Below are 13,543 nucleotides of genomic sequence, written 5' to 3' on the forward strand. Positions count from 1 at the left end.
GGCCCCTTTCCCCGGGGGTAAAACGGCTGGGGCATTAACCTGACCAGACACCTCCAGCTAGTGCCGAGGTCAAGAAAATGTGGATCTATACATCCATTCCCCAATACGCCTTCATGGCGTAGTGCTTAATTAGTTAAGCACAGGGGCTTTACCTTAGCTTATTGAAAACTTCAGAAGGCAGCTCATTGATAAATACCTGTTAACGGGATATTATTGCAGTCAGTGTGCATACGCAAATCTGTAATGTCATTTAGGTTCTACGCGTAAGTATCGTCTGTATTTTTGTATTCATTTCAAGTGAATACGAACGGTACGGGCAGCCATAACCAGGGCTTAGAATAAGTCGCCACTTTCATCTCACGCCATAAGAATGCAGAAATGATCAGCAGTCATCCCATAAATAAAACCACAAACCTGACTTTGACAACAAGAGCCTTCAGATTACATAGCTGATGTGTAGATAGAACATTCCGACTGCAGGTGTCGTGGAGGTCTTACGGTGTTGAGTCACCAGGATACACGGCTTCGAAAGTAGTTCCTAATTATTTAAGTGCTGTCCTTAGCGCGAAGTAATTTATTTTTGTGGAAAGCATACTTTTATAATCAATGAAAACATTTTTAGAAATTTTACCTTTCAGTCCTGATAGTTCTGACAGAAATTTGAACGACAGTGCGAAGGAATACCGTTGGGTTAATAACACTGTATCTAATGAAGTTGGTTTGGAGGCGTCTTATTCTCTGGCGGTGTCGTGGAGAGAGAAATTTTTGGTTTTAATTCAGTGTCGTTTTTTATATTTACACATTTTAAATTAGGACCAATTTAGGTACTTGTAGCACGTAAGTGCCATTATCTTTATTGCTGATAGTAAATTTAAGAGTGAGTCTAATAGGACAGAAGGCCGGTTTAGACGCGGCGAGGAAGGTTATCGAGATTGATTGACGTAGGCAGGCGTTTCCTTCGGTTGATCTGGCTAATATACATGCTGACTGACTTCTTTAAAATTCGTTGGTTATATTTCTGATATTTGTTACAACATACTTTACTACTAAAACTTGGTATTGCACTCAAGTACCTTGTTACGTGTTGCGTATTTTAAAACTTTGACGTAAGTTTTCATTGGTGATTACAGAAATCATGCTGAAGTTTATACGAGGGAAGGGGCAGCAACCTTCAGCAGAGCGCCAGAAATTACAGAGGGAGTTGTTTGCCTTTAGAAAGGTAAGCTGAGGAGTACTTGCATTTTAATTTTAGTTTGATGGGCGTTCAGAGACACTGATTATGTATTTAATCTTGCTGTTAAAGGGACCTTATCTTCTTTTCATTAAATGATCATGACTTTTAAATTGGTGCATGTATCTTGAACATCATCCATAATAGGGAATAGCAGTATTGGGTTTGGATTCTGTGTTTTAGTTATGAAGCACTGTTATAGTTAAGCTGCTTATGTTAGGTTATGTTACAAACTTATTTGGAAATGAAGCTTGTTATACATAATCATATATTCATTCGTGAACCAAAATAACGACCATACCTGCATATGCATAGCGATTATGCATAATAATATTTGTCAGATTTGAACGGTAATTATAATTCTCACCTTTTTCAGTAGAGTGAGTCAGAAAATAATTGTGTTAATAACAAGAAACTTTAAAGAATGTAGTTAGGTAACACTGGTTCAGTTTTCATGCATTCCATGTTCCACTTTTATGGTACTCTGTGAGTAAAGTTTAATGTTCCTTCTGGAGGACATAATACAGTGATTACTTTTGTGTCCTTCTTATGTGATATTTTTTATGTATTTCTGTTATTGATATGTGTGTAGTTGTATTTTGTGGTTTTGTAAGAACAATTTTAAAATTAAAGGTATATAAATAATTGCTGTGAGGCTTAACCTGTGCTCTTGTCATTATTCACTCTACATGGGGCAGTGTATGCACATAATAGTATTATATGTTTATTTCATCATGGAGACTGATAGCAGGAGGTTACTAGGTGCAACAGGGACAGTTTTACACTGTTGTTTTGCCCTTTTTATGAGAGGAAGGGCTCTGGCTCTCCATGTCATCTTTAAACTATGAGGGTGACAGAATAAATATAATCATCTACAGAAATTTTGAGTATTTGGTTGGTGGTTTGGAGTGCCAAGTCTGTAATAAGAATGTGAGGTCTTTAAATGATATGAGGGCTTCCATTGGCAGTGATGAAACTACAGGTTTGTTTTATTATATTTTCAGATGTTACCACTGCTTTTTGTTTATATTTTCAGTCTGTAGTAGCAGTTTATTGTACTGCACTAAGTTCATGACTCATATAAGAGGTTCTAAATTGGATTTGAGGTTCACACAGTGGAGACTATGGAGAGTACAGTCTTCTGGGTTGTGACTCCTTGTTGAAGAGTAAGCCAAGAAACCAACAGAAGAAGTGTAAAGCTTCGAGAACCATGTATTGAAAAATAGGCCTGATACAGGTCACAAGGAACTGTGAGAGAGCCAATAGAAGAGTGACCATTGTCATAAGTGGACTCAGAGAGATCCACTGGGAGCACCTTCCTGAAGGAATGCAAAAGGCCTTGTTCTTTGTGGTGTTTTTTTTTTTCTCAGGCCTTTTGGCCCTTGCAGCCACCCTTTTCAGGGAGTGGACTGCTCATTTTCAGGACATTGATACTCCTCATGTCTTTGGCTGCTTCTGCAGCAGACTATTCCTTCAGTATGCTTGGTCTTTTTTCTTTCCTTTTGCTTGTATTTCTTCCACATGACATTCTCTCTAGATGTTCATTTGGCTTCTTTCTACATCTGCCTACACTGAGCATGCAGCTGGCCCTCTTCAGGGCTAAATCAAGACTCAGTTTCCTTTGCTTCCTTTGGCTGCCTCCAAGTCCCGTTACAAAACCTATTCACCGTTACATTGGCTCTGTCACATTTCCTTTCAAGTTTGGCCTGATCAGGCTGGATTTTCCAAGGGCAGTTTGCTCAACCTGCTGCCTACTTCTCTTAGTTTCTCACTTGACTTACTTTTCAACTCAGAAATTGGAGGGGATCTATTTCTCTGGAATGTCCGGCTTTCTCTGAATTGCGTAATGTTACAAACCAGAACACTGTCGTATTCAGGGGGTTTTAAATATTTGGGAAGTAAAACAGTGAAACACTGAAAATTGCAAAAAGGAATTACAGAAAGAATAAAACTTGCAAGAAAATTTTACCAGGTAGGAATGATATGTTTATTTAAAAATTACTGCAGGCTTTTGGATCTACTGAATTTATTCCACATTCGCTCTTACAGTTACATAATTTACAATGCCACAACTACTGCCATCTTCAGTATCCAAATTACTTCTCCTGCTGTAGTCACTTCCATGCACTCAATGCAACTCAACTCGGCAACTGCTGGACTTCCACTGCACTCGGCGACTGTGGACTTCACCTCATCTGTCTGGCTTCACAATCCACCCTCTCGCACACGTGCCGCTCAGCCGGCCTCTTATACTGTTCTCTGTTGCCACGTAGTAGCCGCGGTGTCTCCAGTTACCTCACTGTGGGAAGTGCTGGTACGTCACTGTAGGGGAAGGGAGCGGAGTGTTTACTGGTCCTGTTACCATAGTAGTGGCAGCAACTCCCATGAGGTTACATCACCGCGACAGTGGTTGCCTGACACAGCTGCTCTGCTGTTACGTCACCGCTGGGGGGGGGGGGCCGGCATAGCGCAAATATACTATGGAAGGAAAAAAAATTCGTATTCATATTTAATGTGTCTTCCAGAGATTCATGTACATAGATGTAGAATCTGTCATCATTTATACTAGATAACAAAATAATAAGATATTTGATCATACAATATAAATCTGATTGGATGTCACAAAGTATAAAACATACATATGCATCTATGATAGGCCACGTATAATCTATCACTCACTATGCAAGGTAACATTGTAATAAAACAATTGATTGTACAGTGTAAATCTGTCTGTATATCCATTTCACACTAACAATTATTTATGTACAAAATATAAAACATGCAGATACATATACAATAGGCCACATATATAATATCACTCTTATCATCATAGTACTTGGCTTAATTATGAAATCTTACTGTTTTAATCCTTTTTCTAGTCATGTTTCAATTAAAAATTCCTCAATTGTATAAAAGGAATTCTGTAATAGGAATGTTGTCAACTTAGATTTAAACTCTTTGTGTCATTAAACATAGACTTAATTTCATTCAGCAGATGGTTGAAGATCTTTACTCTTTACTCCCATATAGGATATTCCTTTTTGGAATAGTGTGAAGTTATTTTGGGGCTATTACTGATCATAAATAGATCTGGTAGAATTTAAAGATAAATACATTGGAAAGTAAATTAATAAATAACAGGCTATAATGGTATGTCCCATTTTAAGAATGAATGAAGAAAGGATCCTAAATAAGATTTTGAACATAAAAATGATAGGAAAACTACAAAAGAGGAACACCAAGGTGAAGATAGGAACAGATAAGAAAGATGTGCCAAAGGGAGGAAGGAAAGTTACAGGAGGAGCTTTGAGAAGATAGAGGAAGATGGAGAGGATTGTTATTGTTAAATGACCCTATAAAAGAGGAAACACTGAAGGAAGAAGAAAAAACAGTGGTAGTTAGTTGGGAAAATTAAGCAGTAATAATTTTTACAGTTTTAAGTGACTGCTTGGAACAAAACCTTTGATCATCTGTTGGACACTGCTAGTTAAAAAATTCCTTGCCTTTTGTGAAATCTGAATGTTCAGTTTAATGTGCACAACATATGTGACCATATCCTGATATGTGTGATGTAATTACTTGTGTAAATTTGCTATTTTATTGATATTATAGTAAGATACTGTATCTTACTCTGTATGTTGGTTAGTGTGGCAAGTTGATTGATAAACTTCTCATGTTGGCAAAAGTATTGCAACATTGTGTACATATGATAACATGAGGTGTGCCTTTGATGTTGAGATTTCACCAGAGAAGTACAGTCAAGTACAATATTTAGGTAAACTGAATATAAAGTACTAGTTTTTCTCAGTTTCTCCATGCAAATACTGGGATGGCACCTTAAAATAGGTCATAACTGCTTTTTTCCACACCCTTCTTAGTTCATCATTCACAAAATGTCCAGTCATTTGATCCTGTATTACCAACACATTTATTTATTTCGTCTCTATAGATCATTGTTACATGATATAGGACAGGTCAGTTACTCTACATTGGCTGATTACAATAAGAGAATAAAGTTACAGTACTAAAATTGTTTACAATAGATTACAGTAGATTACAATAGTTAAAATTTCACATAGTGTGAGGTGGAATCCATATTAGGTCCCCTTGGCATGTCGGCTTCCATATGTACTATTGATGAGCCATTGCAAGTAAAATAGTCTTTGGTGAAATATGTTTGAGGTTTTGTGGATTCTCCTGAGTTGTTGTGTCTTTTTATGGATCGGTGTGATAATATCAAATTTAATAAGTTTCAGGTTGTGTGGATTTTTTGTGTTCCTTTTATTTTTTTCGGTGATTTTTGAAATCATCTTTTTCCTGTGTTCTGAATGAATGTCCAAAATCTTATTGAGAATTTGTGAATTTATATTAATTTTATATGTCTGGTAAAGTAGCATTTTGAATAACTGGAGATTCGTAACCCATGTTTACTGGTACAGATTATTTATGGTTAAATGGTAAGCCGGTGAAATTTATGTTGTACATTTTTTATTAAATAGCCCCACAGTTTCATGTTTTATGGTTCTGTGAATGTGATACACTAATCCTCTACAGTTCCAGTTCACTCTTTTAGATAAGTCAACTTGAGCTGTCAGCTACATACATTTATTTATTTATTTATTCACTTCACATCCATGGATCATTATACATGACATAGGACAAGTCAAGCATTTCTGTATATATATCATCGTCCTTTAGCTCCCACTGGAACTTAGGGCATTAACTAAGTGTCGCCATCTCACACGGTTCTTGTTGAGTTGCATAATTTGTCCCCATGTCTTCCCAGCAGCTAAGGCCTACTCTTGATTTCTGTTATTAATTTGTCAGCTTGTTCTCGTTACTGATTTTTTTATATGAGGACCTTCTGTTACTTTATTCTTTTTTCTGTTTGTTTAAAGTGTTGTTATGGTATGAAGTTAAAATTCTATTTTAATAATAAATTATACTTTTGTTCCAGACAGTACAGCATGGATTCCCACATAAACCTACAGCGTTGGCTTGGGATCCTGCCCTGCGGTTACTGGCCATTGGGACGGCTACAGGCTCTGTCAAAGTGTATCCTTTTGGTTCTTCTACCAATTTTTATCGTTCACGTCAGGTATTTGACGAGAGCTGGAAAAGAATTTTTAAGCATATTTTGATCTCTTTCATTTTCGTGTTTTCACAGTTCAAAATGTAAAGATTACGTGTGTTTCCAAGAAATAGTAGTTCAACCAAGGAAAGTATGAAGATTAAAATTTGCAGTTACAGTGGGGAACCGTAGCGTAGTGGTTGAGAGGCTATGCTACAAGCCGGAAGGTCGCGGGTTCAAGTCCGGATGAGGTCATTGGATTCTTTTCAGTTGACCTAATCCTTCCAGCCACACTAGGCCCTGGGGTTAACTCAGCCTCTAACAGAAATGAATACCAGGAATTAATTAAATAATTTTCCTGGGGAGTAAAGCACAGCCGGTGCATAAGGCTGACAACCTTACCGCCATTTTTGAGCCGATTGTCTAGATAGTGTGGGACCCTCAACGTCTCACAGCCCTATGGGCCTTCACGGCCTGGTACGGGGATAGCTTTATTTTTTACTTTACTTACTTTACAGTGGGAAAGTTCTGAACACAATATATTTAAATTGTTTTCTTGGTTATGCTGCCATGTAGTCTTATAGGTGGTTGCGAACACTTTGAGGAACCCTTGTGCCTCCATCTAAGGGTAGGAGGTGTGGATAGCTTGTATGAGAAGGGTTTACCTAGAGCATGGTAGAAAGTGGAGCAGGAACTGGCCGAATGGTGTATCGATCTTAAAAAGAGGAATTGCCCAAGGGAATGGGGATTGGAGAGGCCCTGATAAAGACATTTCAAAGAAGTCCCTAAATGGGGGGTTACATTGAAATTGGCAGATATGTAAACTCTTGTTATTTTGTAAGAGACATAAATTTTTATCTTAGAAAGTACATACACGACTTAAGTTTCTGTATACTGAAAATTGGGAAGCACGTTATGTTGGATTCTCATATGTTTGTTTGTGTGTGTGTGTGTGAGAGAGAGAGAGAGAGATATATACTTTAAGATATTAATTAATATTCCACATAACAGAGGAACAACAACAGAGTGCTTTCTCCAGTAGAGATTAACTTGTATACAAGCACGAAATTAAGTGTTCCTGGTGACTACATAGAACTTGACCACATAGCTGGGGTGCATGCGTGTTTCCTAATTGAAGAATCGTTTTTTTTCATAATGTCCTGAAGTTATTTGTTATCTTTGTCAGTTTGATGTCCATTGTAAGATTTAATGAAGGCAAATTTGTATTTGATTTTGTGTCGTTTCTTGAGGAATGTTATTGAAATTCATAACAGTTTCAAGAATATTATTGATATAAACTGAATTATTTTCCTTAAGCATTTGCATAGATTTGGCAAACCAGGTGTGGAGTTTTATGGCCAGCACACTAACCATGACTCTTCTGTGACACAACTTGTCTTCCTGCCCAATGAAGTGAGTCATAATCGAAACATTCTGTAAACTGCAGAATTCTGTGTTCGTAACAGATCTTGAAAACATCTTGTAGGATAGCTTAATTTTTTATGGGATACTAATTTAAAATATTATGCTTTTTATTTTTGTAATATGTTTTGACATCAATTTTGTATGAAATCTCTTCTGAACCAGAACCAGGAAATGATTCTGCTGTTGTTTCCAAATATAATTACATTTTGTGTACTACTGCTATGACTGCTGCTACTACTACTAGCACTACTACTTCAATTTTTGTTATTTTATTATTATCATCATCATCATCTCTTGTCACAGGTTTATTTCCTGGTATTCCTTTTCTTGAACCAGTGATGCACCTCACCACTCAGTCTTCAAGCTTCGCACTGTAGCACTTTCCGTAGTATGTGTGATGTTCCCTGGATAGCTGTTTTTTGCAGTGAATCTATGGAGTGCTTACCAGGAATTAGTTCCAAATATTTTCTCAACCCTCTCATAACTGTACCCGTGGCTCCAGTAATTACTGGTATCACAAAACATTTCATGTTCCACGTTCGCTGAATTTCGATGCTTAAATTTTTATATTTTAATTTCTTCTCTGCTTCTTTTTGTACTACATTCCTGTCCGATTCTACTGGTACATCTATGAGTATGCAAGTTTTCTTTTGCTTGTTTTTAATTATTATGTCTGGCCTGTTTGCCAGAACCTCTCTGTCTGTTTGTACGCCTTGTTTCCATAACACGGTTATATCCTCATGTTCACATACTGACTTAGGCACGTGTACCAGTTGTCTGGTACTTCAATTCCAAATTCTTTACATATTGAGTAATGTAAATGCATGCAAACTTTATCATGCCTTACTATATATTTGTTCTTCGCCAAAACGGGACATCCTGATGTTAAATGGTCTATAGTTTCTTCGTATTCTTTACACAGTCAACATTTACTTCCAATCTCTTCTTTCAATATTTTTCTCTTAAAATAGTTGGTACTGATTGCTTGGTCCTGAGCTGCTACGATTAAGCTTTCTGTTTCCCCTTTAATGCCTCCAAATTTCAACCATCGATAGGTCTGTTCCTTATCCACCAGAGTGTCATCTAAGCTGTGTGGGTATTGTCCGTGCATTCTTTTCTTTTCCCATTTTTCTTTTGTGTTCTGAGCTATTGCCTTTTTTTGTAAAAATTTCGTGTACTTGCAGGCTGTGTTTGGTGAAGAACTTGTGTTGCGTTGGTGTGTCCTAACAATTTTCATCAGTTGATCTTCTGTTCCTTCTATATATTCTGCTAGGTTTGTGGGTTTTGCCACGTAAGCCGCCTCTATCTGTATCAGGCCTCGTCCTCCCCCTTTTCTAGGAACATACAGACGGTCTATATCTGCTCTTGGGTGATGCTGTCCATAGGTAGTTAACATTTTTCTTGTTTTCCTATTTATTATTATTATTATTATTATTATTATTGCTGCTGCTGCTGCTAAAATTAGAGTAATATTTTATGACCATTGTTAACCTGTAGTGAAAGTCCAGAATTTGTGTTTTGTAAGCAAAAGAGTGAATGATAGTGTTTATTTTGTCCAAGCCTAACACTGCAGAGTATCGGGGTTTTATAAATTGTTTTAGGGCCGCATTGTCTCACTGTGTGACGATAACTCACTGCACCTGTGGGAAATAAATGAAGGTTGCCTTGAAGAAGTGAAATCTCAGGCACTGGAAGGAAAGTAAGTATGGTACTTTTGCTGTATCATTCTTTTCTTTTTTGGGTGGGGTGGGGGTGTTGTTCTGTTCACTGCATCATAGTTCAAAGTGCAGCCTCTTACTGAAAGTTTAGAGATATTTGATCCAGAACAAAGTTCATTAGATTCAGACTGCGAAAGTAAAAATTCTGTGCATGATTACAAGGTAACTGACACTGGTGATTGAAGAAGATAGTGATGAAGGGCAGCAACTGGTGGCAGTGATAGAGATTTCATTGGAATGCATGTCAAATTATAGAACATAGAAGGAATTTCTCACACGTGGGTTTTGCTAAAGGTTGCAGCAAGGGAGACATACGGCATTTTGGAATTATAATTTATTCAGTAACGCTACCGATAAGTCAGACTGTATAGCATCACTTCATTGGATGTTAGTGAATAATGAATTGGAGTGGATGTGGAAGGAAGTGTCTGTGTCCCGATTTTAAGGTACTATCATGGCATTTACCTGGAGGGACTGAGGAAATTGGTGAAAACCTCAGGACAATTGTTCCAGCTGAGGTTTGAACTGGGCACCTCCTAAATGTGAGTCAGAAGTATTACCACCTGAACCAACTTTTTCAACAGGGAATTTTTGAAGATATAGTAAATGAGACCTACCATTACGCAAAGCAATATAAGTGGGGGGCTCATGTTCAGACAAATATTTATTGTGGCTTTGGAAACCGGTGATTGGATAACATTTATGTTGTGGTTATTTATATACTAATGGCAGAGTTGCTTCATGGGTCGAGTGAGGATTACCACATCAAATTGAATTTCTGAAGTAAAGTAAATAAAATCCTCATACGCATGGTTTGAAAGTGTCGTGGAGACAGTATACAGTGAAAACTTCGTTGGTGGTGAATCACATCAATGAGGAGTTGTGTCTGACATTTCAGAGACTCTATCTCTATCATCAGGGATTAATGGAATGAGTGTTAAAATGCTGTATTTATACAACAAATGCTGCTGTTGGTCCCAACCCAGACAGCACATGGGGATAGTGGGTGCAGTCTGGTAGTCACTGATCTCCTGTCTCAGCATGGATCATGTGGAGGAACACTTGGTCGGTCATGTGAATTAATCTGATAATTGATCAGCTGTTCGACTATTTCTGCTGAGACTGGACATCCACACACCAATTCCAGTGTGGTCCAGGTTGGGATTGCAACAGCTCCTTGCAGAAATATAATGTATGAATGTAGCACTCATCACATCAACCCCCAATAGTGGAGACATAGTTCCTCAAATAGTGGACACTAGTGGCACATTGACACAGCAGGCCACCCAAGGAGACTTCTTGTACATCCTTGTATTCTGCAACTTATGTAAGATTTATCTACAGAACTTGATTAACATCCTAGGATGTTGTCATACCTCTAAACATATGAATCATCATCATCATCATCATCATCATCATCATCAGGTTGTGAGACGTTAATGATTCATGGTAGTCCCAGCATGCATTCTTTGTGAATTTAAAGCCACATCTCCACCTCAGGTTATTTAGGTCTGTTTAAATTCTTTCCTTTTCTGGTGACAGATTGAAGAAGATCTCAGCTGTGTGCCTGGAATCAGCATGTGAACATTTGTTACTGGGGACAGAGGGTGGTAACATATACCTCCTGAACCTCAAGACTTTTGAGATGGCTGACACTATTATTTACCAAGATGTTGTAATGCAAAAGTAAGTATAATAGAGTGGACCAATATTTTGCTTCACATTCACAGAATCTACAGGCAGTCTTACTTGTGCAGGACCTTAAAATTAGGAGTATTGTTAATATGATCATAAAACGGTTACACAATGTTCCAAAAGGAGTATCTCATATTTATGTAGAGTTCTTGGTAGATTTTAATTTTGAAATTTATTTAGTAGTGCTTTCTTAACTTTATTCATTTATGTACAGTGGTGTGAGATGGTAGAACGATTTTCAAAGAGGCACTGATGTAGGGCAGTTTTACTAAAATTTGCTGCCCCATTCCAATTTTTGGTTAAAGTCAGACAAAGGTAACAACATTTTACCTAAAGAATTTTGTGCCTTTCAATGCATATTTCAACCACAACTCGCAAAATATTTATTCATGTTTTCACACACAAGTTGCTGAGAAAAATGAAATACATTTTATGCCCATTCCACATTTTCTGTAAATCTAATGATTTTTCAGACAGTTGAACAAAAGGGATTTTAATGCTGTAATTTCTTAACACAAGGACTGCTTGATTGATTTGAGTGAGGAGATTCTTGCACACATTTGTTGGACCATCTAAAATTTCACAAGGACTGGTGGCATAGATGGGTTTTTCTTTCTTTATTTACTTTTGCATAAAGGTCTCAGAATGGATTCATAGACTGCAAAGTGTTTATCTTTCTTTATTTCCTTCTTTTACATAAGAACCTATATAGATCATAGAGTTTCTAATTAAAATGTTCACCTAACTTTTCAAAAGGCTTGTTTCAGTATATTTCACACAAGTAGCAGTGGTATAAACAGATGAATAAAATAGAAAGGAGTGCCCTGGTTGAGATCCAGACCCCTATTTCCTATGCGAGATGCCATGATGACCACTACACCTGTTGAACATGAGTTTTTGGGAATGTATATTCATATTCTTTCATGGCCTGTTTGACTGAAAATTGCAATGGTTTTGGGATGCAATTAAAAGTTGCAAAAGACTGTCCTACAGATGGCCAACAATATAGTATACATAGTCTGTTTACTGCGTTCTTTCTAATGGTGGTAAAGGCACAGTTGGTGTCTTAAGTAATCTTATTCAATATTGTGCTAAATTTTTTATTTTTAGTTCACATGATACCAGCCCTTATGTGTTCCATTACGTAAGGAGCAAGAAGTATTAGAATTTTTTTAGTGTTTTTGCTTGAAGTCAGTTTTGTGCTATTTATCAGTAAAAAAGTGAAAAAAGTAAAGCTATCCCTGTACCAGGCTGTGAAGGCCCATAGGGTTGTGAGACGTTGAGGGTCCCACATTATTTAGACAATTGACTCAAAGATGGATGGTAATGTTGTCAGCCTTATGCACCGGCCGCGCTTTACTTCCCAGGAAAATTATTTAATTAATTCCTGATACTCATATCTGTTAGAGGCTGAGTGAACCCCAGGACCATAGTGCGGCTGGAAGGATTAGGTCAATTGAAAAAATCCAGTGACCTCATTGGGGCTTGAACCTGCGACCTTCCGGCTTGTAGCATAGCCCCTCAACCAACGGTGTCAAATGTTTGTGTTAATGAATGGAAAATCTTGAGGCTATAGCAGAGTGCACGTACAAAAATTACTAGGCAATGCGTACATTTTGTAACTCAAAGAATTCTGCCATTGAGATGGAATGTTCTGTAGTTTGGTAAATGTCATTTATCTTTTACCAGATTGCACAGTGTTACATCCCAGAGGATAAATCCCTTTGTAGTCACTGCTGTGAAAACCTGAAGTCTTAACATATTATGGTGCAGTGTGGTTTGGTCTTTGAAAAGTGGTTTGAACATAGGAAATAGGAAAATGCTAACTCATTGATTGTTAAATCATAATTTCACCATCCACTTACATTAATAATTTCCATTGAAATGGTTTTTGTCCTCATATAAGTGACAAATCATAAGTACCACATAGAGTTCACATAATATACATGAATTTCTGTCTGTTTGCATGATGAGAAATGTAAGTTTTTAAGAAAATGGTTCAAACTTGTTGGTTTCTGTCAATACAGTGTACCTGAAGACTACAAAATCAACCCAGGTGCTGTGGAAGCAATAGCTGAGCAACCAGGCAACCCAGACAGGATTCTAATTGGTTACAATCGTGGCCTCATGGTCCTTTGGGATCGCAAGACCCCTGGAGCTGAGCAGGTACTCTGATGTTATGTAGTGATTTCTTTTTGCAGAAATAATCAGTATGACTCTCTACCAAAAGTCATTTTGTTATATTAAAGGTTTTTAATCGGTGAACATAGCAGAATATTTTTTAATAAAAAATATATAGCCTTCTTACTTATAAGAATCTAATTTTCATATTTCAGTTTGAAATAAAAATTTAAAAATTGAAGTCGCTGTTTATGTCACTCTGTTATGAAACATTTATTAAAA

The 13,543-nt window shown here is 37.2% G+C and overlaps 1 protein-coding gene across 8 annotated transcripts in view; it reads left to right on the forward strand.

Moving 5' to 3' along the window:
• The first annotated feature begins 514 nt into the window (after positions 1-514).
• LOC111870018 (lethal(2) giant larvae protein homolog 1) overlaps positions 515-13,543 on the forward strand; it is a 48,847-nt gene continuing 35,818 nt past the window's right edge. For 5 of the 8 annotated variants that reach the window (XM_023861939.2, XM_023861941.2, XM_023861947.2 and 2 more), the window contains exons 1-7: positions 516-837; positions 1,131-1,219; positions 6,189-6,286; positions 7,631-7,715; positions 9,329-9,426; positions 10,988-11,131; positions 13,168-13,306. In XM_023861939.2, coding sequence (XP_023717707.1) covers positions 1,136-1,219; positions 6,189-6,286; positions 7,631-7,715; positions 9,329-9,426; positions 10,988-11,131; positions 13,168-13,306 — 648 coding nt within the window. In that variant the 5' untranslated portion in view covers positions 516-837; positions 1,131-1,135. Of the gene's footprint in view, positions 838-1,130; positions 1,220-6,188; positions 6,287-7,630; positions 7,716-9,328; positions 9,427-10,987; positions 11,132-13,167; positions 13,307-13,543 lie in introns of all 8 variants that reach the window. The other 3 variants (XM_023861943.2, XM_023861940.2, XM_023861945.2) reach the window with 3 other exon arrangements.

Source organism: Cryptotermes secundus, unplaced genomic scaffold, assembly GCF_002891405.2.
Source record: "Cryptotermes secundus unplaced genomic scaffold, Csec_1.0 scaffold109, whole genome shotgun sequence".
Taxonomy (NCBI): domain Eukaryota; kingdom Metazoa; phylum Arthropoda; class Insecta; order Blattodea; family Kalotermitidae; genus Cryptotermes; species Cryptotermes secundus.